Source organism: Danio rerio, chromosome 16 (genome assembly GCF_049306965.1).
Source record: "Danio rerio strain Tuebingen ecotype United States chromosome 16, GRCz12tu, whole genome shotgun sequence".
Taxonomy (NCBI): Eukaryota; Metazoa; Chordata; class Actinopteri; order Cypriniformes; family Danionidae; genus Danio; species Danio rerio.
In genome coordinates, this window is record NC_133191.1 from 30257432 (window position 1) to 30284442 (window position 27011).

At 34.5% G+C, this 27011-nt stretch overlaps 1 protein-coding gene across 4 annotated transcripts in view; it reads right to left on the minus strand.

Annotated features, from left to right (window-relative positions):
• Positions 1 to 26804, minus strand: part of tmem245 (transmembrane protein 245) — a 34985-nt gene extending 8181 nt beyond the window's left edge. The window contains exons 1-14 of one of the 4 annotated variants that reach the window (XR_012392115.1): positions 26187 to 26804; positions 24544 to 24661; positions 24313 to 24408; positions 24101 to 24223; positions 14155 to 14346; positions 13903 to 14072; positions 11483 to 11506; positions 3720 to 3824; positions 3532 to 3614; positions 3360 to 3450; positions 1835 to 1933; positions 1621 to 1752; positions 1419 to 1541; positions 26 to 563 (exon numbers count right to left, since the gene is read on the minus strand). Coding sequence is in view for 2 of the 4 variants with exons in the window: in XM_001340361.10 (XP_001340397.8) it covers positions 418 to 563; positions 1419 to 1541; positions 1621 to 1752; positions 1835 to 1933; positions 3360 to 3450; positions 3532 to 3614; positions 3720 to 3824; positions 11483 to 11506; positions 13903 to 14072; positions 14155 to 14346; positions 24101 to 24223; positions 24313 to 24408; positions 24544 to 24661; positions 26187 to 26780 (2096 nt within the window). In the remaining 2 variants the exon portion in view is untranslated. The remainder of the gene's footprint in view (positions 1 to 25; positions 564 to 1418; positions 1542 to 1620; positions 1753 to 1834; positions 1934 to 3359; positions 3451 to 3531; positions 3615 to 3719; positions 3825 to 11482; positions 11507 to 13902; positions 14073 to 14154; positions 14347 to 24100; positions 24224 to 24312; positions 24409 to 24543; positions 24662 to 26186) is intronic. The other 3 variants (XM_001340361.10, XR_012392116.1, XM_009292372.5) reach the window with 3 other exon arrangements.
• Between the last annotated feature and the right edge of the window lie 207 nt (positions 26805 to 27011).

Sequence of the window (27011 nt, forward strand, 5' to 3'; positions counted from 1 at the left end):
AACTTCCCAAGAACACACCATCTACAACGGCAAAATGTAGAATTGATTAATTTAAAACGTATCGTTTTAAATTTAAAACAGGCATTTTGAGAAAAAAAGGTTTCTGTCACTGGATTTAACTGAAATAATGAATATTTTTATGGTGAAACAGCTGTCAACTATCGAATGTTTCACTACTTCCATCTTTCGGCCATTGACAAGGCAGACCAGAATGTGCCTTTTAAATCTTTTTGAAATATCTTAAAAAACAAACAAAGCTTTGTGTAATGGAGTGCAGCAGTGCAAGCATTTTGCCCAGGCAAAGGACAGTTTGCCCGTTTCTAAAAATCGATGTGTCTATAGCTATTTGTCTTTTGAGTTAAGTTTTTTAGAACCACCTTTGTAAGACAAAGCATTGGTCCCTGTGCACATGTGTACCTGATGGCCTCTTCCACAGACTGGCCGATTATGTTTGAAGAGGGTCCAGGTTGGGAGAGGGGAGTGAGGCTGATAACCCATTTCACAGGTTTATAGTATTCACCACTGGAGCTCAGCAGGTAAAAAAGTGTGGTCAGGAAAATCACCTATATGTCCAGAGAAACAATGAGTAACTAGATGAGTGAAGTTTGTTGACAAACGTTGATGATGTTGGCTGGACAAAGCCACATGAATTAGCATGTTGCAAGCATGAGTTGACATTGCTAACATGTTTCCAGTATGATAGCATGAATTAGCATGTTTCTAGAATAGCTGGCATCGATTACTATACGTTTCTAAATAACTTAGAATGCCGCTAGCAAACAGGTGTCTAGCATTAGAAACATAGTTAAGCATGTTTTGACATGAATTAGCAAGTTGTTAGTATGTTTTACCATGAATTAGCATGTTACTAGCATGAATGAATGTTTCCTGGCATATTTTTAGCATGAATAAACATGTTTTTAGCATGTTCTAACAAATGAACACATTCCCACAATGATTTAATGCTAATAAGATGAATTAGCATGCTGTTAGCTTGTTTTTAGCATGAATTACCATACTGTATTATGTTTTAGCATGGGTTTACATGTATTTCATCCTTCCAACATGAACTTGTTACCATGTTTTTAACATGAATTAGAATGCTGTTTCGGACATGTATTAGCATGTTGCTAGGCATTGCTAATGATAGGTATGTTGATAAAGGTCTGAAGATTGTGAATCTATGAATGTAAATGCTCTTTGAGCTTTACTCTATAAATATTTGGTAAAATTCCAAAAAAATAAAATTCCATCAGATTTGTTGAATATTATAAAAAAAGAAAAGAAAAAAATAGATTTTAGATAAATAGAATTTCAGTGTATTGGCTTTGTCAAGCAACCATAATCAAAATCAGCCCTCAAAATGTAATTACATCAGTCTGATTGTTTGTGTGTGCGTGTGTATGTGTGTGTGTTACCAAAGACAGGGCAAAGTTGAGCAGTGCGGTGCCGCTGTGGAATAGTACGGTAAGCAGCGTTGTTGTTGTGGATATCAGTAAACCAACATTTCGACTCATCACCACCCACAGAGACTCCAATATCTAGCGGAGAAAATACATATTCATCAGTCTGTCAGTTAAAAACCCAGCAAACTCACAAACACACACCCACAACACTAACCGAAAGCAGTGTCTCAATATTCTCCTGCAGGAATGAGGCGATGTCCTGCCAGTCCAGTATGTCTCCCAGCCAGCTGTTCTGCCTGTGCATATGTAGCTTGTGTCCACGGAGTCGTCCAGTGTGAGTCACGTTCTACAATACAAAAACACAGACTGAAATAAAAAAAAAAACTTTTACAAGACATGGATTGTGTGCAGCTGAGTTTTTTAATTACCTTCACAATCCAAGACTGATAAAGACGGTCCCACAGCTCCAAAACTTGTTTCTCAATCACAGCTGTGTTGTTTACTTTATCACCCAATATCTTATGAAGCTATAATGCACACACACACAAACATAAATGATTACATTATTCAACTTCTCACATCAAATCTCTGCATTTATAAATGTGACATGGACCACAAAACCAGTCTTATGTTGCATGGGTATATATGTGGCAACAGCCATAAATACAATGTAAGAGTCAAAATGATTGCTTTTACTTTTATGGCAAAAATCATTAGAATAATAAGCAAAGGTCATGTTTCATGGAGACATGTCAATTTCCTACAGTAAACACACCAAATTTTAATTTTTAAATCATAATATGTATTGCTAAGCACTTCATTTAGACAATTTAAATATTATTTTCTCAGTATTTCAATGTTTTTAAATGTTAATTTTCATTTTTTTATCACAGCCAAATATTGTGCTATCCTAACAAATTATACATTAAAATACATTTAATCTGTTGCAGATTATAAAGAGTGAGAACCATTATATTATGTTTTTATATAATGCACACTTTTCTGTAAGTTACTTAAAGAATAACTCAAAAAAAATATTGGGACAATATCATCCCAGACAAAATGTGCTGGGAATATGTCCTACCCCTAAATTAAAAGTAAAGCTCATCCAAAAATGAAGAAGTCTGTCATCATTTAGGCCCCCGCCAACCTCCACACCCTTAAAAATAATCCACTTGCCCATTTTCTGTTAAACACAAAGTAAGGTATTTTCAAAAATCCTTATTTATGAATACTATAGTTATCAATGGTTACCAATTTCTAACATTCTTCAAAATATCTTCTTTTGTGTTCAACAGAACAAAAGCCCACTTTGCTGTCCGAAGTGGGAGCTGAACCTGCAGTCTTGTGTGGGTCCTAATGCCCCAGTATATTTATGAGGACTCTATACTGTTCAATAAGTGCTTTTAGATGAGACATTAAACATCTCTCTGTGGTTGTTAAAAATCCCAGGATGTTCTTCGAAAAAAAAAACATGGCGTGCGGTCTTGCGCAATATGGCAGCACACTAGAGGTGGATGAGGAGATTCCACCTAAAAAATGTGTAAAGCACTTTGAGTGCTATATAAATTTAAGGAATTATTATTATTTATTATTACTTTGGAACAACTTGAGGGAAAGTAAATATTAAGTAAATTTACTTTTTTGGGTAAACTACCCATTTAAGTCCTGAATATATTTTTTATTTTATTTGAAAGCATGTAAAATGACTGAAATTAAATTTGAGAGTGACACAAGAGAAGGTTTTTAAAGAATAACTAAATTTTTATCAGTTACTCCCATTATTTGTTTTGATATATTACTGATTGGTCCATTATATTACTCCAAAATACTTGAAAAGAATAGTCAAAGATTTATATGAAATACTAATACTGGTAATATTTTTATTCTGATGCTTATTTTTCACCTTTCCTTATTCTATCTTTTTAAATTTATCATACTCTTAACTCTGACCTTATGCGTGATCCATTCTCTCCCGTGTTGGTAAACATTGGTGGCAGCAGAGTTTAAAGCCTTCTGGACAACTTGGGCCTCTGGAAGCCAGCTGCAACACACACGTCGTCTGTTTCACAACATTTCCAGAAGATTCCTGACTTAACTGCGTTAAATGTGTGTTTCAACTTACTTGGCCCACTCTGGGTGGTTGGACACGGTCTCGTTGATCAGGTTACTGGTGACCTCAATGATATGAACGCTCTCTTGGTGTACCTGTAAACAAAAATACAATCGGTGAGAGATGATGTTTTACAGGCTAAAGGATTAGACACATCCGACATTATCAACCCATGATCAGTGGTTTGTAAAACACGGTACCATAGCTGTGAGCAGCAAGCCCATGAGCAGTGTGCCAGTTACCAGCAGGAAGATAATGAAAATACTGATCAGCTTATCCAGGGAGCGCTCCAGCCACACTATCATCTGCAAAAAGATATGACAGACAGAGAAGGAGAAATCAGTTTCAGTAAAACAAGTGTGGCCATTCATACAAGTGTGTGACAGCACAGAAACCTGATTCCCTCTGCCAAACTTCAGCAACAATGTACTTTCAGCAACAATGTTTTTTTTTTTGTTTTTTTTTTTTGTGCAGACAGTTCTTTGGGCCATGTTTATACCAAGAACATGTTAAATTTTATTGCTTTTATGCACTTACAATGTTTTATTTATTTATTTATTTTTTGACAAAAGGTTTATAGGTCTGATATGTTTATGAGGTTTTTATATTGTCAAATTACATTTCAATGTAAAAGAACCCAAATTAAAAAAGACGACCAGCAGCTTTTGTTCCTGTTCTGATAGACAAAAAACTACAGTCAAAGAGCATGTGGATTTTTGCTGGAATCAGGACTAGCTTGAAACTACTGTGCTTCTTTTTTTTTTTTTTGACTTTTAAAAGAAGACTTTAAAAATTTAGTCAGAATGTAGAGAGAAGGCGTTCTGTTAGAATGTGTTTTTGACTCCCTCTGGAATAGCTGCAAGTAGACAAACCTTATGATTGGATCAATAAAATACCTAGCGTAAAGGAGACTTTAAAGGGCACCTATAATAATTTTTGTAAGCTGTTTGGACAGAACTGTTTGTAGGTATAGTGTTTCCACAGTCATGTAGGGGTGATATAAAGACAATAAGTCTCTCTTTTTTTTTTTTTTTTTTTTTACTTTGTGACGTTAAAATAGGATCCAAACCCCTCCATTTTGAGGCAGACTGCAAAGTGTTGTAGGAGTGCAGTTTTCCCGCCCACCGTTTTGACTGACAACTGCGTATTAACATGCGTATTATCATTTCAACAAGGCAGGACGTGTGCAAAGCAACTGGGATTAAAAGATCTGTTCAGCTCTCTGTGATCATCAATTATTATCAAATGTGATCAAGAATGAGATTTACAAGTTTAAAACGTTTTTAAAACATGCCATGCATGCCATATTTGTAATAAATTACAACGATTTTACCGTCTTTACATTATCACCATAGCCGCATGTCAGTACAATTCTAAAAGAAGACACTTCAATCCCGGTTTGTAGACGTTAAATCAGGTTTATTTTGTACATTAACATAACGGATGTCCATACAGCAGTGGATATTAATCTCTATCCACTTGTCACATCTGCCATGCAAAAAAACAGTGCAAGGTAAAACGTACACGCGCTGTATGTGTGCGTAAACTTTGTAATGACATTGTTTGTGACTTATCATTGCAGAATTAACTCCACATCAAATAATCATTGGGAAAAGTCTTACTGTGGTATTTCTTAGAAGCGCTACAAGACATCTGCTTCCTTCATGTCTGTCATTGTGCTGCTTATTTGACGCAGATAAGGCAGAGATTGAGGCACACTCTGAGGCACGTGTGAACAGTGGGTGGGGAGAACTAGCATTAAAGGCACAAGCAACAAAAACAGCTACATTGTGTTCAGAGCAGAAAATTCTAATGTTCTGAAAGGTCTAATAAATAATCTGATGGGTGTTTTGAGATTAAACTTTACTGACACAAATCTTGAAAACAGGGTAAAATAGGTGCCCTTTAATATTTTACTACTTTTTTGAGGAACAGACCAAAATTAAAAATTAAAGTGCAACTATTATGCTATTTTAAAGGTTGCTGTTTTTTTTTTTTTTTGGGAGGACTTGTAAAGAAGGTGTACATCCATCCAAGATCAAATACACTTTCCTTTTCTCAGAATACATTACTTACTGTGTTTCACCTCATGTAGAGAACTTTATTCATCTTCGAAACATAAATGAAGATATTTTAGATTTAGACTTTAGATTTAGACCTTCCATATACAGCAATGGTCCCAGAAAGTCCAGAAAAGAACCAGAAACCCTGTCAAATTATTCCATCTGATTTCAGTGGTAGAAATGAAACTGTAGAAATGGCTATTTTCACCTACGCCAACGCACTCCAGTTGAATGTTTACTACGGCAATAGTTTGCTTGCAAGTTGCACTACCGACTCCACTATGGGCAATATAAAGTATTGTCATTAAACATACACCCTGATCTGATGCGAGAGAGATAATGCAGATGAACAAAGATTTTTTGATGCTCTTGTAGCTTTGTGTGACTGCCGTTGAGCCACTGAAAATACACAAAGCTACCAAATCATGAAAATTATGGAATTTAACATTGCTAATTGTTTGGTTTATTTTCGGACTTTGAATGTCTCAGGAATGTTGCAGTCTATGGACATGAGAGAGTCCTTAAAATATCTTCATCTGTGTTCTGAAAATGAACAAAGGTCTCAGGGTTGTAACTTCTGTCTTGACCAATCAGAGCAGGAGCAGGAAGTGCTCACTGTTGTGATCATTATATTACTTACAGTGATTATTATTCAGAAATGAAATGACTTTTGGTCATAGAAAATATCAACATTTTTACTTCAGAGGCTTCCTCACCACTTGTATACAGTTATATAAATAGTAATGTTGATCCTGTTCTACCGTATGCATTTGAGCCCAGAGTCCTTCTGCTTTGAAAGTACATGCAAATTGGATTTTTATTTGTAGCACAAAAAAACGTCTTCTTGACATGTTGTCGACTACTAGCCAAACTCTCGCATGTCTCAGCTACAGCATTTGAGAGAAAAAAAATACTGACAGGGAGTCAATGAAAAGCATAGGCCGCCATTATGCTTTTTAAAAATAAACTTACGCTGGTTTGTGCAGGAAATAAGACTGAAATTACAGATGATTCATTTCAGGCAGTTCAGAATAACTATTGTTTGGGGAAACCTTAAGTATTTATCAGAGCTTTAAAATCCTGCAGACATTTTATATTCGCAAACACCCCCATTACACACTAAAAAACATTAAATACAAAAAAATATATAAAAGAAGCACTTTCTATTGTTATTGACTAAAAATGGGACAGGCATATGATCAGTTCTGAGGTTCAGAGAGGTTAATTTATCCAGTCCTATTTGATCTTAATCAGACATCTAATTCTTTCATAAGTCAAAAACATTCTGGCTTTTTTCATTAAATAACTCTCAGACCTGCAAACAAACAGCTAAATGAACAAGCTAACAGCACAACTGATGTTGATCTTGTGAGGAAACTGTGAGAGGTTGTAAACACCAGATTTTTGTATATTTGGCAGGTGGATTTTGGTTTCTTCGCTCACCCACGCAGTGGGTGGCACTTGCATGTCTAATCCATGTCTCCTGGTACCATAGTGTTAGGTGTTAACATCACAAACAAACCTAACCTGGTAATGTTGGTGATGGATTAGATGGATTAGATGGATTAGAGTTAACTTTGTTAAGGAAATTAAAAGAAAGATTAAAAACAAGAAAAGGCAGCCTCACTTTTTCTTCAAAACCTAAAAGCATAATATGCAGTTTAAAAGCATTGTTGGCAAAAGCCTTAAGATTCCTGAGGGGAGAGACATACAACCAGACCTGAAAATAACCTCATCACCATCTGCTCCTGTTGAGCCCTAGTCAAACTCATCTTAATCTGACACAACCAGGAGATGCTACATGGAGCGTGAACTATGACATAAAGCAAAGACTAAACTAACAACAGAATATTGTGAGGAATTATCACTTAACAAATGGAAGCAATTGTTTGTCAAGAAAACTATTAGAAAGCTGTAATAATTATTATTTAAAGTAGCCTAAAACTACTATTATGTTCCCTTTCCTAAGTAATGGAGAGTTATTTCTAAAGCCAAGCAATTAATTACAATTGATGTGCTGTTACCCAGAAATTAATGTATCGCAAAAACAATGAACAAACCCAAGATGTCAAAAGACGCTAAAAACAAGCACACTATTCAAAGGTTTGAGCTTGTTTAAGATTTTCTTTACATGTTTTTGAAAGAAGTCTCACTAAGGATGCATTTATTTGTACAAACATGCAACAGAAACAGAAATACTATGAAATATTATTCCAAAATAAAACCATTATTGCTAAAAAAAAATGTATTAATATTTTAAATGTAATCTCCCGTTTTCAGTGCAACATGATTATTCAGAAATCACTCTAAAATATGCTAATGATGACAAGAAATGTTATTTAACATTATTTTGCGCAGAATTTTCAGATTTCTGATTAAGTTCACTTTATATTTGATCAACATTTTGTAACATTTTTAGCAATATTCTTTTTTACAATAATAAAGAAAAATAGTTCACTTTCAGAAAGAAAATTCTGTCATTATTTACTTACCCTCCAGTTCTAGTCTTCTGATATTTTGATAATAGATCATTGAAAAAAGAAAACGATGGTATCCAAACAGTATAGCTATATAAAGTTATTGGTGACCATCAAATGTATCAATTGTGATTTTGGGTTGACCAATCATTCTGGAAGTGGACTACTCCTTTAATGCATCCTTACTGAATAACTTCAATAATTTCCTTTAAAAACAAGATACAAAACCACAAACTTTAAAATTGTAGTGTAAATTACACTGTTATTGATCAAATTAAATGTTGTTGTATTTTATTTGTATATATATATATATATATATATATATATATATATATATATATATATATATATATATATATATATATATATATATATATATATATATATATAAACGACAATTGTGAAATTAAAATTCATGATTTAACTGGACACAGAGTGAGCTTTGTTATGCTTAATAGAGCATAAAGCATTCAGCCAATCAGCCTGCTAACATCAAAAAGCTGAAATCAACAGTGAAGTGTCCTCACATTTGTGTCATGTACTGAGTTGTTTACGTAGAGATCAAGACTGTCATTTATACCTTAGATTGTCATCTTTATAATACCTTGTAAATCAGACAAACAAACAAAAATCCTTTACCAAACCTGTCTACACCTTCCAGCAACACAACCAGCCTTACTCTCAGTCCATCCCTTCACCCAAAGCTCCAGTACCACTGTCTGTTCTCTCCCTACATCATCTCACACACTCATAACACAACCAGCCCATCACACACCTAAAGTCCAAAGTATACTTCGGTTTTGTTAGTGCACAGAATTTCAAAGAATAAGACTTGATCTTTGAGTTATTTCCTCACTCCAGACCTTTAAAGCCACTCCCAAAACTCATTTACTACATTTTAACTGATTGCCTTAATTTTTGCTTTCTGTTTGTTTGTGTTTAAAGTCATGTCAGCTTCTATGCCTATTTTCACTGTGAGAAAATACATACTGCAGTTATAAAAAGTAAAAACTGTATTTGGTTTAAGAGGAATGAACTGAACAAAATACATTCCTCACCAAATTAAAGCTGACATAATCCAATAGAACATGCATTCTTTTGTTTTATTACTCGTCTTTTTTTCTTGTTTTCTATTTACATTTTGTAAAGTTTCCTTGGGTGTTTGAAAGATGCTTTAGAAATTAAATGAATAAAAATCATTAATAATTATTATTATTATCTGATAGTCCATCTCAACACAATGCTTGACATGCGTATAAGAAATATTCAAACTTTGCTTAAACTGATTTAAAATATGGATGCACTGATACTCAGTCACCCTTGAGTTGTTTCAAAACATTTATGAGTTTCTTTTTTGCTTTTTCCACCAAGGAAGATATTTTGAAGAATGTTGTAAACTGGAAACCAATGACATCCATAGAAGGAAAAAATGCTATGGACATCAATAGCTAAGTGAAGAGTAAGTAAATGATGTTAGAATTTACAATTTTTAAATGAAACAGCACTTTAACTGCAGAAAAATGCAATGAAATATCTACAGTTGACATCACAGTTATTAGTTCTCCTGTGACAAGTCCTTAAAAATTTTAATTAAAAAATGAAAAAATTTGAAATTTCCTTTAAAACACTTTTAAAATGTAACATTTTTAATGGAGCAGGAATATTTAAACAGTATTTCCAGCCTGATCTCACAAAGAAAAGCAAGTAGTTTATGTTTTGTCAGTTAAGTGGCTAATTTGTCGCGTTAAGTCATACAAAAATGTACAATTTTAAAAAAGGAGGCGTGGCACCGAACCCCACCCCTAAGCCCAACCGCCACTGAGCAATAAGCAAATTTTACTTAATTGTACAGATTATATTGTCTGAATTCATACAAAATAGCCACTAAATCAAAAAGTTATGAATTGCCGTGAGATTATGTTGATATTTCCAACAATTTAATATAAATGTATTTTTCTTCTGAGGAATGTCTTATATATTTTAGTTTGGCTGGTATAAAAGCATACTTTAAATTATTTTAATATCATGACCAATATTATTGACCTTATTCTAAAATGCGGAAGTGCGCCTGTTTTCGCGATTGTCTTAGAACTTCCGATTCAGTCGCCTATGGGAAAAATGACTAGGAATAATAAACGGCAGAAAATGGCCAAACTACTTGCTCAACAAACAAATGTTTGCATGACTACACAGACCAAGTAGCATAATATAATAAGAAAATATTAAATTGCAACATCAAGCAGCGTAACGAGCAGTTGTTAACGTCAAAAAAATGAATGGAAGTGAATGTGACCGGAAGTCGCGAGACAAAAAGATTCAAATGGCAGCGCCCACTCGTCAGCTGAGAATAAGGTGAATTAACCCCCTTAAGGGATGATTTTTTTCTGACTGACTACAGAACAATCGACTGTTATCCAACACTTGCCTAATTAACCTACTGTAATGTGCCTAGTTATGCCTGTAAGTTGCACTTTAAGCTGAATTCAATGGTAGCTTTCAAAATAAGTTGAAAATATTATGGACTATCATTATGGCAAACAAATTATTTATTTGAAATTTTTAAATAAAACAATTGTCTAAAATCATTCTTCTAAAATCGGTCTTCTCTTCATTAATCAAAAAACATTTTTTTATGTAACAAGATTAATAATAATTTTGACTTTAAATTATAATTATTAAAATTACAATTTTAACTGTCTGAAGTGGATCTATATTTCTGTCATCATCAATCATTTTCTATAAGCCATTGATATATTCATTCATTCATTATCCTTTAGCTTAGTCTCTATTTTAGAGGTCGCTACAGCAGAACCAAACCTGTGTAGGAAACCAGAGCACCTGGAGAAAACCCACACGAACACGAGGAGAACATGCAAACTTCACAAAGAAATGGCAACTGGCCCAGTCGGAACTTGAACCAGCAACCTTCTCACTGTGAGATGACAGTGCTATCCACTGAGCCACCGTGCCACCCCATCGATATATTGTTAATCACTAATTTAAAATATAGTTTTGTCTTCTAATCCCCTCACATAATTATCTATTAATGAGGGTGTCCATCGTTTTTGTTGTTTTTAAAAGTTAGATGACGTTCCTACATGTAAGAACCGAAGTACACTTTGGGCCCAAATCTGTGGAAGAGACGGTGGACTCTCTGGGTTTATTTTTCAGACAGTTAGTACATCATCAACTTAATCACATCCAAAAGCACACTTTCTCTTCCACAGCACAAAGCACCACACAGCAGAAGCAGCCATAAGCCAGTGAGCCAGAGATAGAGGGGTGACAGTAGGTAACAGGGGAAAGCATCACTCCAAAGCTTCTAATGGGAGCACACACTGTCATTCTTTCACTCGCTTCCCCTTTGCTCTTTCTTTCTCTCTCTCTCTCTCTCTCGTACACCTGCCAGCACAAATGATTTACCTGCTTGTTAAGCCAATGCCAGAGCTTTGAGGAGGGAGACAGAGAGACAAACGGTTATTAGAAACAACCAATCAGTATGCAGGAAAGCAGCAAACATCAACGTGGATTCAAGGCAAAAACAGAACAAGACAAGAAGGTGTGATTTGGTGGACTTTAGGAGGGACAAAACGTCTGCTGTGATCGTTCTCTTATGAGGGTCTTTTTTTAACCTTCTTTCATTCTTTTGCAAGGTCAGTGAGGGATACACCATTATAAAAATAAATAAAAATCAACAACAGTTAGTATAATTTTAGCTACTGATACCCCATTTGAAAATCGATAAATCTTTAGATGCTGATAAATACAGCAAACAAACATTACTTTTAAGTCAATTATAATGAAATTAAAAAATGACATTCTTAATGAGTACCGATATGTACCAATATATATAACGATGGTTTGTTCTGTAGACTATCGAAAAAATATAGCTTAAAGAGGCTAATAATTTTGACCTTTAAATAGCTATTAAGAAATTTAAAACAGTTTTTATTCTAGTTAAAATAAAACAAATAAGACTTTTTCCAGAAGAAAAAAATGTTATCAGATATACTGTAAAATTGTCTTTGCTCTATTAAACATAGTTTCGGAAATTTAAAAAAAAGAAAAAGAAATTCAATGGGGGGCTAATAATTCTGACTTCAACTGTATATACACACAGTTAAAGACAGAATAATTAGATTTTTTTTTTGTTTCTTTTTTAAATATTTCCCAAATTATGTTTGACAGAGCAAGAAAATTTTTACAGTATATCTGATAATATTTTTCATTCTGGAGAAAGTCTTATTTGTTTCATTTCGGCTAGAATAATTATTTTTAATTTTTTAATATTAATATTAATAATAATATTAATAATAAAATTTAATAATAATATTATTAGCCCATTTAAGCTATATTTTTTTTCGATAGTCCACTGAACAAATCATCATTATAAAACTTGCCTAATTATTCTAACCTGCCAAGTAAACCTCATTAACCTAGTTAAGCCTTTAAATGTCACTTTAAGCTGTATAGAAGTGTCTTGAAAAATATCTAGTCAAATATTATTTACTGTCATCATAACAAAGATAAAATAAATGAGTTGTTATAGATGAGTTATTAAAACTATTATGTTTAGAAACGTGTTGAAATAATCTGCTCTCGGTTAACAGAAATTGGGTAGAAAAAAAAGGGGGGGGTAATAATTCTGACTTCAACTGTATGTAATATTTTACCCTAATTTTTATATACTTATTTAGTGTATGATTATGTTTTCCTGGTAATTTCTTGTTTGGTGAATTGTACTAATGATTGATGTTCTGGCATGTTTTGTATATCTATATGCATTAATATTATTTATGTTGTAGGCATGATGATATTTCTGTCTCACCTAAAATAAATCTACTAAAGGAAAAAAAATGCATTTGTTTTGGTGTCTATATTACAATTATTGTCACAAACAGTACTGTTAAAAATAGATGGAGTCAGATAAATGCATGGTGTCTAAATTTAAGAAATGAACACTTTTAGGAAGGATGCATTTCATTGTATTAAACTGATTAGAAGTGCCAAAGAATATTTCTGTCACATAAATGCCGTTTTAAAATAGTTAGTAATAATACTCAGAATACTTTGTTGTCCTATTTGTTAATACTTTGTCATGTCGAGTGTTAATATTTGACCCCTGCATGTTCTCAATACATTTGCTCTTGACCACATGAATGACTCAGCATGAAAGAATGAAAGAAGGCAAAACTGAAATCAGGCACTGCGTTATTCTACTGGATTACTACAAGGTCAGGGAGGAGTGGGCAAATGCTTTCTTAGGGGTGTAGAGTTTCATCTAGACTGACTGCAACAGTGGGTTCTTTTTCACAGCTCAAACTTATTCAACTGAAGGAGTTACTGAGAAACTGCTAGCACATTTTTAAGAACATCGAGTTGACTTCCTCATGTCATAAACCTCAAACAGCAGAATGATAACTGCTAGCTATGTGCAAAGACAAAAAAAGCTACATTCAGATTTTATCAGAGCCCTTGAGCTGATATGATAGAGGAAGTAGCTTATATTATGTTCTTACAATTTAACTCACTCATGGAAAAAGAAATCTGCTAAATAATAAATTTTTCCCACATGCTTTTAAAGTCGTGATATAAACAGAAACATTCCCATCTAAGCTCCACAGCATTTATTCGGTCAGTTATGGATGTTTTTTGCCTTAGTGGTGTAAGAGAAATAGAGAATCAGCAAGCCACAACCACATTCAGTTCTTCTTTTTAACCACAGACTTCTGTCGCATCCAAAAATAAATGTGCGCATGTGGCAACAGGCAAGTGTTGTGAAGGACAGTGGGTCAGCAGACAGGCGAGCACTTTTGTGTGGGTTTGTCTACATAAGGCATTACCTTAGTGTCCACGCGAAGCAAGAAATGTGTCAGGCCTTTGATCGGTCCAGGCAGAAGAGCATCCTCTCTGTCTTTGACGAACTTCTCGGATACCGTCCACCACTGGGCTAGAGTTCGCCCGATGAAGTCCTTCATCCCAAAACGGACAACCGCCTTTTTCAAGACCCAAACTGGAAAATAAAACACTCACTCATGAAATCATGAACTGTGGACCTAAACTTGTGACCTCAGGATCATGAACACCAAGTTTACCAGCAACAGGGATGGGCAGTAACTGTAAGAGCCAGAGGTTGAGCCAGATCTGCACCAGCACTATCGCCCAGGCCAGCAGCACAAAGTAGATATCGCTGGTCTTCTGTTTCGGCTGGAAACCCCTGAATTCTAGTCTGCTACGTCGTCGGGATGAGGGAATGTTGAAGAGACCCTTCGGGGTGTCTATAGAGTCTGTGAGGCGAAGAAGGGTTGAAATAATTGTTAGCGAAATGACAGTAGTATGGAAACTGCAGAACAAAACTTCAGAAAATACAGATCTTTGGTCTCGCAAAATGCCATGAAATTCATGATACAACACTTGAAAAGTAACTCTTTTTTCTGTTTTTCTCATCTAATTATTTTGGTATTTTAGATTCACTACTGTATACTTCATATTTCACTACTGTGTTTTATCTGTGAAATGAAAATGCTTTTGAAGCTGGGCGATAGGTTGAATTAATAGCATATTCGCCAGTTCAGACACATGTTACTGATATTGAGAAGTACATTCGAACTTTGCAGATATTTTTTATGTTCAATAGCGAAATTATGCACTAAAGGAAGCTGAAAGTCTAAAAAGAATAATGTGACCCTTTAATATTTCAGTTATAAATCATTTTAGTTTACACTATGAAAACTACCAAGAAGAATTTTAAGGTTTTAGGTTTAAAGAAAGTCCATTCGTTTGCTTGCTTTAGTCTGGACCAAACACGGTGTAGATTTCTTTTTTATTTGTTGTGGTTTGCCTTCACAATGCTATTTTTGCTAATAAACAAGAAATTGTAAACAAAATCACATGCGTGTTAAAGACAGCTAGGTTTCTGTGTCTGGTTTACAAATGTTTCCCAGGGACTATATATATATATATATATATATATATATATATATATATATATATATATATATATATATATATATATATATGGGGTCGTCACAGCGGAATGAACCGCCATTTTCACCGCATGTCTGATAACATTTTTTCTTCTGGAGAAAGTCTTATTCATTCTATTTCGGCCACAATAAAAGTAGTTTTAGATTTTTATATGTATTTTATATATATATATATATATATATATATATATACATATATATATATATATATATATATATATATATATATTTTTTATATTTAAAATAGGCACTGTCCTTATTAATATAATGTATAATTGTCATCTAAACACATATACATACATCTATTTCTCTCTCTCTCTCTCTCTCTCTCTCTCTCTCTCTCTCTCTATATATATATATATTAAGGGTGGAGCCGAACCCGAATACGGTATTCGGAAAGGCACGAATAGCGTGTTTTTACGAATACTTGATTCGAACAAATACTTGAAAAATTATTTGTATTCGGGAGCAAGAAAAACACTATATCAAAAAGCAGCGTTTCCTCATGAGACCACAGTGCATGCCCGCGTGAGTGAGTGAGAGAGAGAGAGAGAGAGAGAGAGAGAGAGAGAGAGAGAGAGAGAGAGAGAGAGAGAGAGACACACGCTCAGTGCAAAACGCGCCAAAGCCCGAAACTGAAAGCGAGACGTGACTTTTAAGGGGTTGTTTCATATGGATTTATTAATCATTCTTACTGTTCAGTGATCGCAAACTGCCGTAGTTTATTAAAGACGCAAACCCCTCACTGCACGTCAGCTGCGCGCCTTCAGCAGACCTCCTCATTCCTGCAGCACGAGAGCTTTATGATTGTTTATGCGCGCCAAAAGTGGCGGATCTGTCCGGTAAAATATCTGACTGCGTGTCCCCGCATCCCTAAGGACTGTTTGGCGAAATATTTGACTGCATGTCACTGCATAACAAACCGACTGAAACGATATAACTAGAGAAATCTCCACTGTGCCACTGTGCGTATGGCAAGCCGTTTTAGCATTTAAACCTTGTTCAGACTATCCATAAATATATTTAGAGATATCTCTAATTATATTTTGACTTGTCATAATTATAATTCAGATTGGAAATATCTGCAAATATATTATGACTGACTAGTCATATTCCTCCATTGACTTCCATTGAAAAATATTTGCAGATATCTCTAAATAAACAAACAAACAAACTTTGTGTCTTTTTTTGTGGCTGGCAGATGACAATAGCAGGGCTGTATCTTTTAGTATTATATAGAATACTTTTGTTCTGCCAGATCTCCCAGGCAGGGTTTTATTTAGATTTATTTAGTTAATTTTAGTTTTTGGAATTCTGTGCATTGGAAATAAGTTCTTTCAGAAGAAGAACAGTTTTTTGAAGTATTATTTGTTTTTATTCTGTCTATTCAGTGTCCTTCAACAAGAACAGTGGTGGTGGGGTTCATAATATTCACAATGGTATTTTATTAGTTGTTGGTTTAACCATGGATGAGATAATGGCTTCTATGTTATTTTCTTTTCAATGACATTTCTTATCACGTTCAAAAACAACAGCCAATATTGCATATCTATAATTTATATAATGGGTATAATTAAACAATACTTTTAATATAACGTAAATTAGAAGTGTAATAGAAAAAATATATATTTTTGTGCCATTTTGAATTTTACTCGAATACAAATACAAATACAAATACTTTTCCCCCCTCAACAAATACAAATACAAATACAAATACTTTTCCCCTCTCAACAAATACAAATACAAATACAAATACCGGCTGCTCCGCACATCCCTAATATATATATATATATATATATATATATATATATATATATACATACATATATATACATACATATATATACACATACATATATATACATACATATATATACATATATACTTACATATATACTTACATATATATATATATATATATATACACACACACACACACACACACACACACACACACACACATATATACATATATATACACACATATATATACATATATACATATATATACACATATATATATATATATATATATATATATATATATATATATATATAGAGAGAGAGAGAGAGAGAGAGAGAGAGAGAGAGAGAGAGAGAGAGAGAGAGAGAGAGAGAGAGAGAGAGAGAGATAGATAGACTTTGACTTTTAACAACTCTTTAATTACAACAGTTCAAAAACTGTATCAGTTTAAAAACAATTACAGCTTATTACATAAACATGTATATACACACAAAAAAATAATAAAAAATAAACAATAACACACAAAATAAATAATAATAAAACAATGATAAAAAACTAATACCACCAAGTTTACAGCAATATATCACAACCTCCTTCTTCATTAGGTTGACATAAAATATTTTCAACACCCCATACAAGAAAGAAAGAATCAACATCATTCACCAATTCATAATATTTATACTCCATTACTAGCCTGCTTTTTACCAATATTCTGAACAAGTCCAAAGGATCAGTATTGCTGTCTAACAGTATTTTATTTTTTCTTGTCAACCATACTGCCAGTTTTGCCTTACCTAATAGAAAATTTGTTAAAACAATTTTTTTCTTATTTAAAGCATTGTATTTTGGTCCAAAGATAAAAAGACTATTAGTAAAAATGAAACCAAAGTTCTGACACAAGTCTCTCAACATGTCAAACAATCTAAAAAGCCTTGAACATCCAATAAATAGGTGAGCCATTGTTTCTGAAAGGCCACAAAATATGCATTTATCTCCTTGTACCGGATTTAGATGATTCTTATAACGATTTGTTGCCAATATCCAATGAGAGATCCGCCATTGTAAATCTCCACTTCTTTTTTCAATTGGTGCTTTATATAATGACCTCCAACATCCTTTTGGAGTGGTACCAATTTCAACAAAATTTCCCCATTTGGTTTCTGGAATTTCTCTCAAAGATTTTAAATTTAAAAATTTAACACAAAGACAATAGAATGACTTTTTAGATATTTCATCAAAGAAACCAAGTTGCGGTGTTTTAAATGAAAGTAATCTAGTATCATCCTCCTGCCAATCTTCTAGATTTACTTTTACACTAATCCTGGGAAATACAGTCTTAGTTACTTCTGTTTGCAATGGTACTACAGGAAACAATTTTTGAACCTCATATAACAATTTTTCAATAAACCTAACAGAGTGAACATTGATTTTCTCAGCAAGTTTTTCTGCAGAAATCCAACTATCCTGTATTCTTAAATGACAGATTTAGCATATTCCTGCTTGAATTAATCTTGTGGAACAAGCCTTTGATTTCAAAATCTCAACCAATAAAGGATTATAAACTAATGGTTCCTCAAGTACCCATTCTTGTGTTACTTCAGTCAGTTCTCTTTTAACTATAAATATTTGCCATGCATTTAGAACTGATGTATAAAAAGAAGAAAGCCCATTAAAATCAATATCTTTCAAATTCATTAAAAAAAGGTGTCTGTTCAAATTCATTCGTCCCACTCTGTTTAATAAGGTGCAAGCAATAGCAGTCCAGTTTAGAGACTTTTGATAAAGGAGTTTTTGTGCAGTCTGCAATCTGAAAGCAGCTACTTTGGACTTAATGTCCATGAGGCCTTGACCACCTTCATTTAATTGTAGATACAATATTGTCTCTTTTAGCCAATGGTTTCCATTCCAGAAAAAATCTATGAACACTTTTTGAATTTCTCTAATAAAACCATCTGGTGGATTTAACACAATTAATTTATGCCATAGAACAGATGCAGCAAGGTTATTTATAACCAGTACTCTACCCCTATACGAAAGTTGTGGTAAAATCCAATTCCATTTTGATAATCTATTACACACTTTTTCTTTAACATTTTCCCAATTATTTCTTTGATACGATTCGGATCCCAAAAAAATACCTAAATACTTAAAACCATGTTTTTTCCATTTTACATTTTCAGGAATAACAGGTAACCTCATTGTACTTTTTTCATTGCACCAAAAAGCCTCTGTTTTAATCCAATTTAACTTTGCAGATGAAGCACTCTCAAATAAAGAGATGCTGTTTTTAACAACATCAACATCTTTTTGATTTTTTACTAAAACAGCGATGTCATCTGCATAAGCTATTACTTTAACTGAATTGCATATATCATCAAGTTTAAAATCAGACAAATTATCTCTTAATAAACACAGTAATGGTTCTACTGCCAAAGCATAAAGCTGGCCTGATAAAGGGCATCCTTGTCTTATGCCTTTAAGTATTCTTACTGGTTTACTTAAGCTACCACCTATTTTTAAAACACATGAAGCATTTGTGTATAAAAGTTTGATCCAAGAAATAAAAACATTTCCAAAACCAAAAGCTCTCATAGTTTCAAATAAAAAACCATGGTCCACTCTATCGAATGCTTTCTCTTGATCTAAAAACAAAAAACCAACATTCACATCATTTAGTTTAGAATAATCTAAAATGTCTCTTACCATGAAAATGTTGTCATAAATTGTTCTATCTGGGATACAATAGGATTGATCTGGGTGTATTAAATCACCAAGTACAGTCTTTAACCTATTAGCCAACACTTTGGCCATTAACTTATAATCAGTAGTTAAAACAGACACAGGCCTCCAGTTTTTAAGATCACTCAAATCCCCCTTTTTTGGCAAAAGTGTTAAGACAGCTCTTTGACAACTTGTAGGAAGACTTTTTTCTTTAAAACATTCTTGAATCACTTCATAAAAATCATTTCCAATAATATTCCACATAGACTTGTAAAAATCAATAGACAGTCCATCAATTCCCGGGGCTCGACCCGTCTTCATCTGTTTTACTGCATCCATTAATTCTTGATATGGTATAGCACTGTCCAAAAACTTGCGCTGTGTTTCAGTAAGAGTAGGGATTTTTTCCATTATTTGTGACATGCACTCAATATTAGTTTCTTCCTTCTTGTACAAGTCTGAATAAAAATCCACTGCAATCTTTCTCATTTTTTCTGTATCAAAAGTCTTTAGTCCTTCAGGGGTCTTCAAACAGTACATTTCATTTTGTTTTTTTGACACTTTTTCTAAATTAAAAAAATAAGAAGTAGGAGCATCCATCTCGTGCAATGACATAAACCGAGATCTTATCAAAGCACCTTTGGCCCGCACTTGCAATAATGATTTTAAATCTTGATTTTTTTTACTTAAAAAGACTGCTGAAGATGAATCAGAATGCTGTATCATGCCAGACGTAATATGACAGATTTCATGCTCTATTTCCGAAATTTTTTGTTTTACTTTTCTTGTTGAAAACCATGTATATTGTTGACAGAAAATTTTTATTTGAATCTTTCCTAACTCCCACCATTGTAATAAATTTTTAAAATCTTTTTTCCTAAAACTCCACTCCTCCCAAAATAATTTGAATTTTTCATAAAACTGTTTTTCTTTCAATAAAGCAGTATTCAATTTCCAATAAGGGCTTTTAAAATTAGATTGTGTTAAAACAATACTGACTGTAATTAAATTATGGTCTGATAAACAACAGGGAAAGATATTGCACCCACTTACTCTGTTTTTATCACTACACTTTACATAAAACCGATCAAGTCTTGCTACACTAATCATTCCCAGATTTATTTTAGTCCATGTATAGTGTTTTATTTCCGCATTTTGGTCTCGCCACACATCTATCAAATCATTCTGAATTATGAAACTTTTTAAAAAAGATGCCGATGCAGGATGTGGTTCTTGATTGTTTCTATCTAAAAGAAAATTAAGAGTGCAATTCCAATCTCCTCCCACAATTAGAAATCCTTCCAAAGTATAACTATTTAAAAAATCTTTTAATTTCTTAAATACTGCTAATTTTTCTGAGCATTTATTGGGAGCATAGATATTTATAAATTCAAAGAGTTGATTGTTTACTTTAGCTTTTACCAACATAATACGTCCTTTCTCTATTTCTACTTCTGATATAATATTTATATTTAAGTACTTTGAGAACAAAATAGCTACCCCTGCGCTGATATTTGTACCATGACTAAATACAGTTTTTCCTTCCCACCATAACTTAATCTCAGATTCATTCTTTTGATCACTATGAGTTTCTTGTAAAAAAGTTACATGGGTATCTTTAAGTTTAAGAAATTCAACAAGTAAAGCTCTTTTACTCCCATCCCTCATCCCATTTATGTTTAATGATCCTACTTTAAGAATCTGCATTGCAGGGAAGATAGAAAGGGAAAACAGGAAATAACAGGTAAGTAAAACAAAAATAAAAATAGATCCCTCTCCCATGTGATTTACTTTTTTCGTTTTGACACTCTTCCTTGTTCTTCTTGAGCTTTGCGTAACGTTGTTACAAACTTACTCAATCGGAATCGTTTTTGTTTTGAAAGTACCTCATAGCCCACATTCTTCTGAGCAATCAGCACCGATTTAATAAATTTATTGCTATCGGGAAAGTGCTTAACTATGTCAGTCTTTTTTCCTTTAGTTGAATCTAAAAAAGCATTCAATTCTTCTACCGAATACACATCATCTAACGACTGGCTACACTCAATTTCCGAAAACTCTGAACAGTTATCATCGCAGTCTTCCATATTTTCATCACTATTTTCATTCTCTGCAATCACCTCCGACTCTAAACAACTCTCTTTTAAAACTACATTGCCACCAACACCATCATTTTCCTTATCAACAGCCGTATTTTCCTTCAAAACAGACGGGCTTACAGCATTATCAACAGCACTCAGAGTTGAAGTAAACGCACTTACCTCTAACGTTGAACTTGAGCCTTCGGCACTTTGCTCGGTTGTAAAACCAACTTCTGAAACAACGCTGGGTTCATCTAGCATCCCTGAACTGTTACCCTTAATGCCGGTTGTTTTCTGTTTTTTTCCCGGAATCACTACGTCTTTCACCGCTGTAGGCCGCTTCTCTTTGTTTTGACTGCTGTTGCTTTGATCATTGCGCTCTTCATTCATTCCGTCATTTTTTTCATTTTCTAATTGTTTCTTATGAGTGCATTTGAGCTTTTTGTGCCCCAAATCCCCGCACTCGAAACACCGCAAACTCTCTGTTGTTGCATAAACCATATAAGAACTGTCCCCGTGTTGAATACGGAACGAAATGTCTAAAGTCTTAGACTGTGCATTTAAAAACATGAAAACATGCCTACGGAAAGACAGCACATGTTTTAAAGCGACGTTTTTGCACCCAAACGGAACCATTTTGACAGAACCCGCAAACTTACCAAAACGATTCAACTCCTTAAGAATTTGCTCATTGGGAATGAATGGAGGCACGTTTGAGATTGTTACTTTAGTAGCCGGTGTACGCAAGGGCACTACTTGTACTAGCGTGTCGTTAACAACAATTCCGTTTTCCACGAGATCATTAACGTGTTTCTCATCTTTAAGAAACACTACCACAGCCTTATTCATTCTTGAGGCAGATACTATATTTTCGTGCTCAACTATTTCTCCCATTGCCAAAAGCACTTCTTCAACCGTAAAAACTTGGTCCGAATAAACTTTGCATCCATTCTTGATAGAGAAACCAGGTGTTCCCTCTCCTGAGAGAAACGCCATGGTTTCCCTTATCATAAAGGGGATCGCTGGTATTAGTTTAAACCAAACAAATGAATCAATAATACAAAATAAATCTTCTAAAAAAGAAGAAAAAAGGATAAAGGGGGGAAAAAAGGAGAAAACAAAAGAAAACAAAAAAGATTAACCCTGAAACCAGTTCAGCGTGTTGCTCTCACACCCCACACCACTCCTTCACCTCGTGCAGAGAGAGAGAGAGAGAGAGAGAGAGAGAGAGAGAGAGAGAGAGAGAGAGAGAGAGAGAGAGAGAGAGAGAGAGAGAGAGAGAGAGAGAGAGAGAGAGAGAGAGAGAGAGAGAGAGAGAGAGAGAGAGAGAGAGAGAGATAGATGTATGTATGTGTTTAGATGACAATTCTACATTATATTAATAAGGACGGTGCCTATTTTAAATATAAAAAAATATATATATATATATATCTAAAATACATATAAAAATCTAAAACTACTTTTATTTATTTATTTATATATATATATATATATATATATATATATATATATATATATATATATACATATATGTCACATAAATGCCGTTTTACATATATGTCACATAAATGACGTTTTACATATGTCACATAAATGCCGTTTTAAAATAGTTAGTAATAATACTCAGAATACTTTGTTGTCCTATTTGTTGTTACTTTTCACAAAAATCTTAAACTGCTTCAACAGATAATAGTAATAAATACGTACTGATATAAATAAATATGATATATATATATACACACACACACATACACACACACATATATATATATATATATTTTTTTTTTTTTTTTTTTTTTTAATAACAAAAACAACACACCAATACAGTGAACTGATTTTTTTTTTTTTTTTTTTTTTTACTGTTAACTGCAGGACACAGGGGAAATTATAGAAAACATCTAGATCTTTCTTTTCCCCAAATCATTTCCAAACTGCAGTTTTGAATTCCTCTTTTTTCCATGGTAAAAAACCCTACACTCCCGACATCTTGTCTTCCCTCGAGCATAAACTCTGCTAATCTGCTATGTGCGTGCGGCATGTCACATCATGTGAAAGGCTCTAATCAAAACACTCATGGCCAGAAGCACACATCTCAAGATGGATCAAGAGTTGAAAATAATATTTCCAAAATTGAATGTTCCAATAATCCCAATAATAATAACAGATCATATGCACCATTAAATCATGCATCACTAATATTACCAAATGGTCATTTTACTTGCTGCTGCAATTGCAGACATTAATTTTTACAGCATTTACAGTAAACCAAACTACCCTGAGACACTGAAAACACCAGATCATGAGCATGATTGCGAGTATATCAACATGCTGAGATGGTCAAAACCAGACCCACACTGACTCTTTTCTCACACTGACTGAAGTCTTATTAGGTATATTCAAGTCCATTTTTCACAATTCCATACAATTTCCATCTTAATCAGCTGTGAAAACATATGACTTCAAACATCATCAAGACTTATCAACTCTGTTTTTATTTTTTTTGCATCACCTTTGGATTTTTCTTTGGTGCTCATCTCGTCCTGTATCTTCTCACCGTGGGTGACATTTCTGCAGGAGATTGCCATGAAGATTGTGTTAGCAGCAAAGGATAACACCTGACCAGACAGCTCACCTGAGCCAGAAACAGAAGAGGAGCAAAAGTCAGAAGGCATCAAAAACAAGGGTGATCAAGGAAAAAAGCTGGAGCGCAAGTCTGTTCACCTTTCCCTGAAACAGCAGTCTTCTCCTGAGAGCCAACTATCAGCAGTAAGACCACCACCACAAACACAGGCACACGCCACGACCCTGTCAGAGAAACTGAAAAAACAGAGAACATTTAGACCATAAGAGTTGTTGTTTTCTGTTTGGCAGGTGTATTTCAGAAGCAAAGTTGTTAATTTGACAGCACAGGGACTTACAAAAAATATATATACTGTTTAAAAAGGGTATTACCCAAGTAGAAAATGAATACCGTCCATACGGGTACAGACATTGTACGCAAGTAACCTTCCATGCTAGGAGTCCACTTGAATGCCACAGCCAACACGTAGCCCAAGACTAATGTGCCAACCTGAAAAAGAGAGAACATTAGGGTATCTCTGGTAACTACTGTGCCAAACATTTGGCACCTTTATAATCTCAAAATACCTCAGCATGTTTGTTCACAGCTCTAATGGGAAAGGGAGTATGAAGACTTTAATTTAAGAAACTGTTCTAGATAATATATTTATAAATGGGGCTTTTGCTGCTGCTGATGTTTTGGACTAAGAACAGTCATCACATGACTTGAATTAAATAAAGCCCAAGAGGCAAGTAAATCGAAAGTTGCGAACTGAAGGTCAGGGTGAAATCTAGTCTAGTCAAGTTCTTGTAACCTTTCTTGAACTACGCTTTATAATGTTTCATTGGGAGTGTGTGCAACCTTAGGGCTATATATTTTTAGCATCTGGCATGTCATGCTCCAATTCCCAGTCACACATACTAAGAAATTACATATCTTTCACATGACCAAATGGGTTCATATCATAGGCATGTTTTACATATTTCCACATGGTTTGGTTATCTGATGCATCTCTCTACCATATCAGTTGACAGATTTGCAATGTAAATTTGAAGGTTTCTGTATGATGAAAGAGAAAAAAAATGTGACACATCAGGAGTTAGAATGAGTTAATCTATGGTGACAGAATTTTTTTTATGAATGCCTTTGACAGAGATTGTCATTTCGAATTTAATGTATACCATTTTGTTTCTTTGTTTAATAGAAGAGATACAAAAAAGCCAACTAAAATAAAAATTTTCATATGAATCAGACTTTTAAAATGTAAATACTGTCAGACAGATAGAGGACAAAGCACAAGACATCAGTGAGCAAATCAAGTCAAAGGCAGGCCCAGCTCGACTAGTGTATTGAGCGCCCTTGTGTTATAAATGGGATTTACTATAAGTTGATTATAAAATGTTACAATTTATACTGCATCATCATTTAACATGTTTTGAAGCAACTTTTTATATATATTTTAAATAATAAGCAAACAAATTAGCAAATTTAATGAAAAACAGTTTGATAGATTCAACTTCGGCCCACAGCCCTTGATCAAGTTTTTGGCCCTTCACAACAAGTTTGGGCATCCCTGCTCTAAAGGATAACATTTGTATTTTAAATTAGAAAGATATGGCATAGCAGTTTATACAAAAAAAAAAAAACAATACACATTTACAAATCCATCTATGCACATATATATCAAAATTAAACAACAAAATATGGGTGACACTTTATTATATTTTAATTACACTCTAAATAATTAAGCACTTCTCACTAAGGAATGAGTAAACCCCGTTTTTTTAAAGGACTGTGACAATGTTTTAAGGTTTAAAATAACTCTTTTTAAGTAAAAAAAATCATTGTTCTTGAAAATCTTTGTGGACCAATATCCTTTATACATAGGCTAAATAATGCAAATCACGACAGATGATTGGCTGTTTCAGAAGCACCTTCACCTGTGTATTGTCTGACAGGAGGCGTGTCTCGGCCCATTCATGTATCAGGTCCATAGACTGTAAATAAAGGGTCAGGTCATAAACACAACACTCACCCACACCGCGCTGAAACAATCCAGGCCGAAACAGATGATGCTACAGAAGTGGCTGAGGATCATCTGCATGCCAATGACGCTCCAGAATAGATATAAGAAGTAAAGCAGGGGTACACCGGCCCCGACTGCCAGCAGTACATTGAGCCGATCCACGACCAGTCCGCCCAGACTGTCCACCCCTTGGTTCACGCACCACACCGGCACCAGGAGTGTCCCAACCACTATCGGCGTGCCGCTGTCCTGCAGACCGCTGAGCCAGGAGCGGCCGAGGCGGGCGAGCGAGTACTTGAAGGGGTGCAGGAAGGTGCCGCATAGCACTGCCCACAGCAGCGGCCGAAGGAAAGCCTCCAGGATGAAGTAAACCAGCACCGCTGCCCCGCAACAGATCGCCACGAAGATCATCGCGCCTGTGTTGTAGAAGGCCTGTTTGATGTTTTTGTCGAACTTCAGGGACGACTGCTGGTTCAGTAGTTGGCTAACCATCCCGACCGCGGGCTGAACGCTCTCGCTGAACGAGACGTTGTGTGGCCGGACTGTGCGCGGGGTGTCCGGCTCAGTTGCCGCGCCTGGACCCGGGTCCTCCGTGTCAGCCATGGTCCGCGGCGTCGCTCCGCTTCTGTCCGGAGGATCCACCACATAAGGAACTGCGGGTTGGGCTGATAGTGACGTCATGTGCAGGGAGGAGTCTGGGAAATGTAGTCAAGTTGTACTGTCTACAAATTGAAATGTAACTTTTTTTCTTAAAGCATCCTTTAGAATAGCATACTGTAAACGGCGACGAAACTTTACACTTTGTCACCCAAAGGATGTTTGCATCAGTCTATT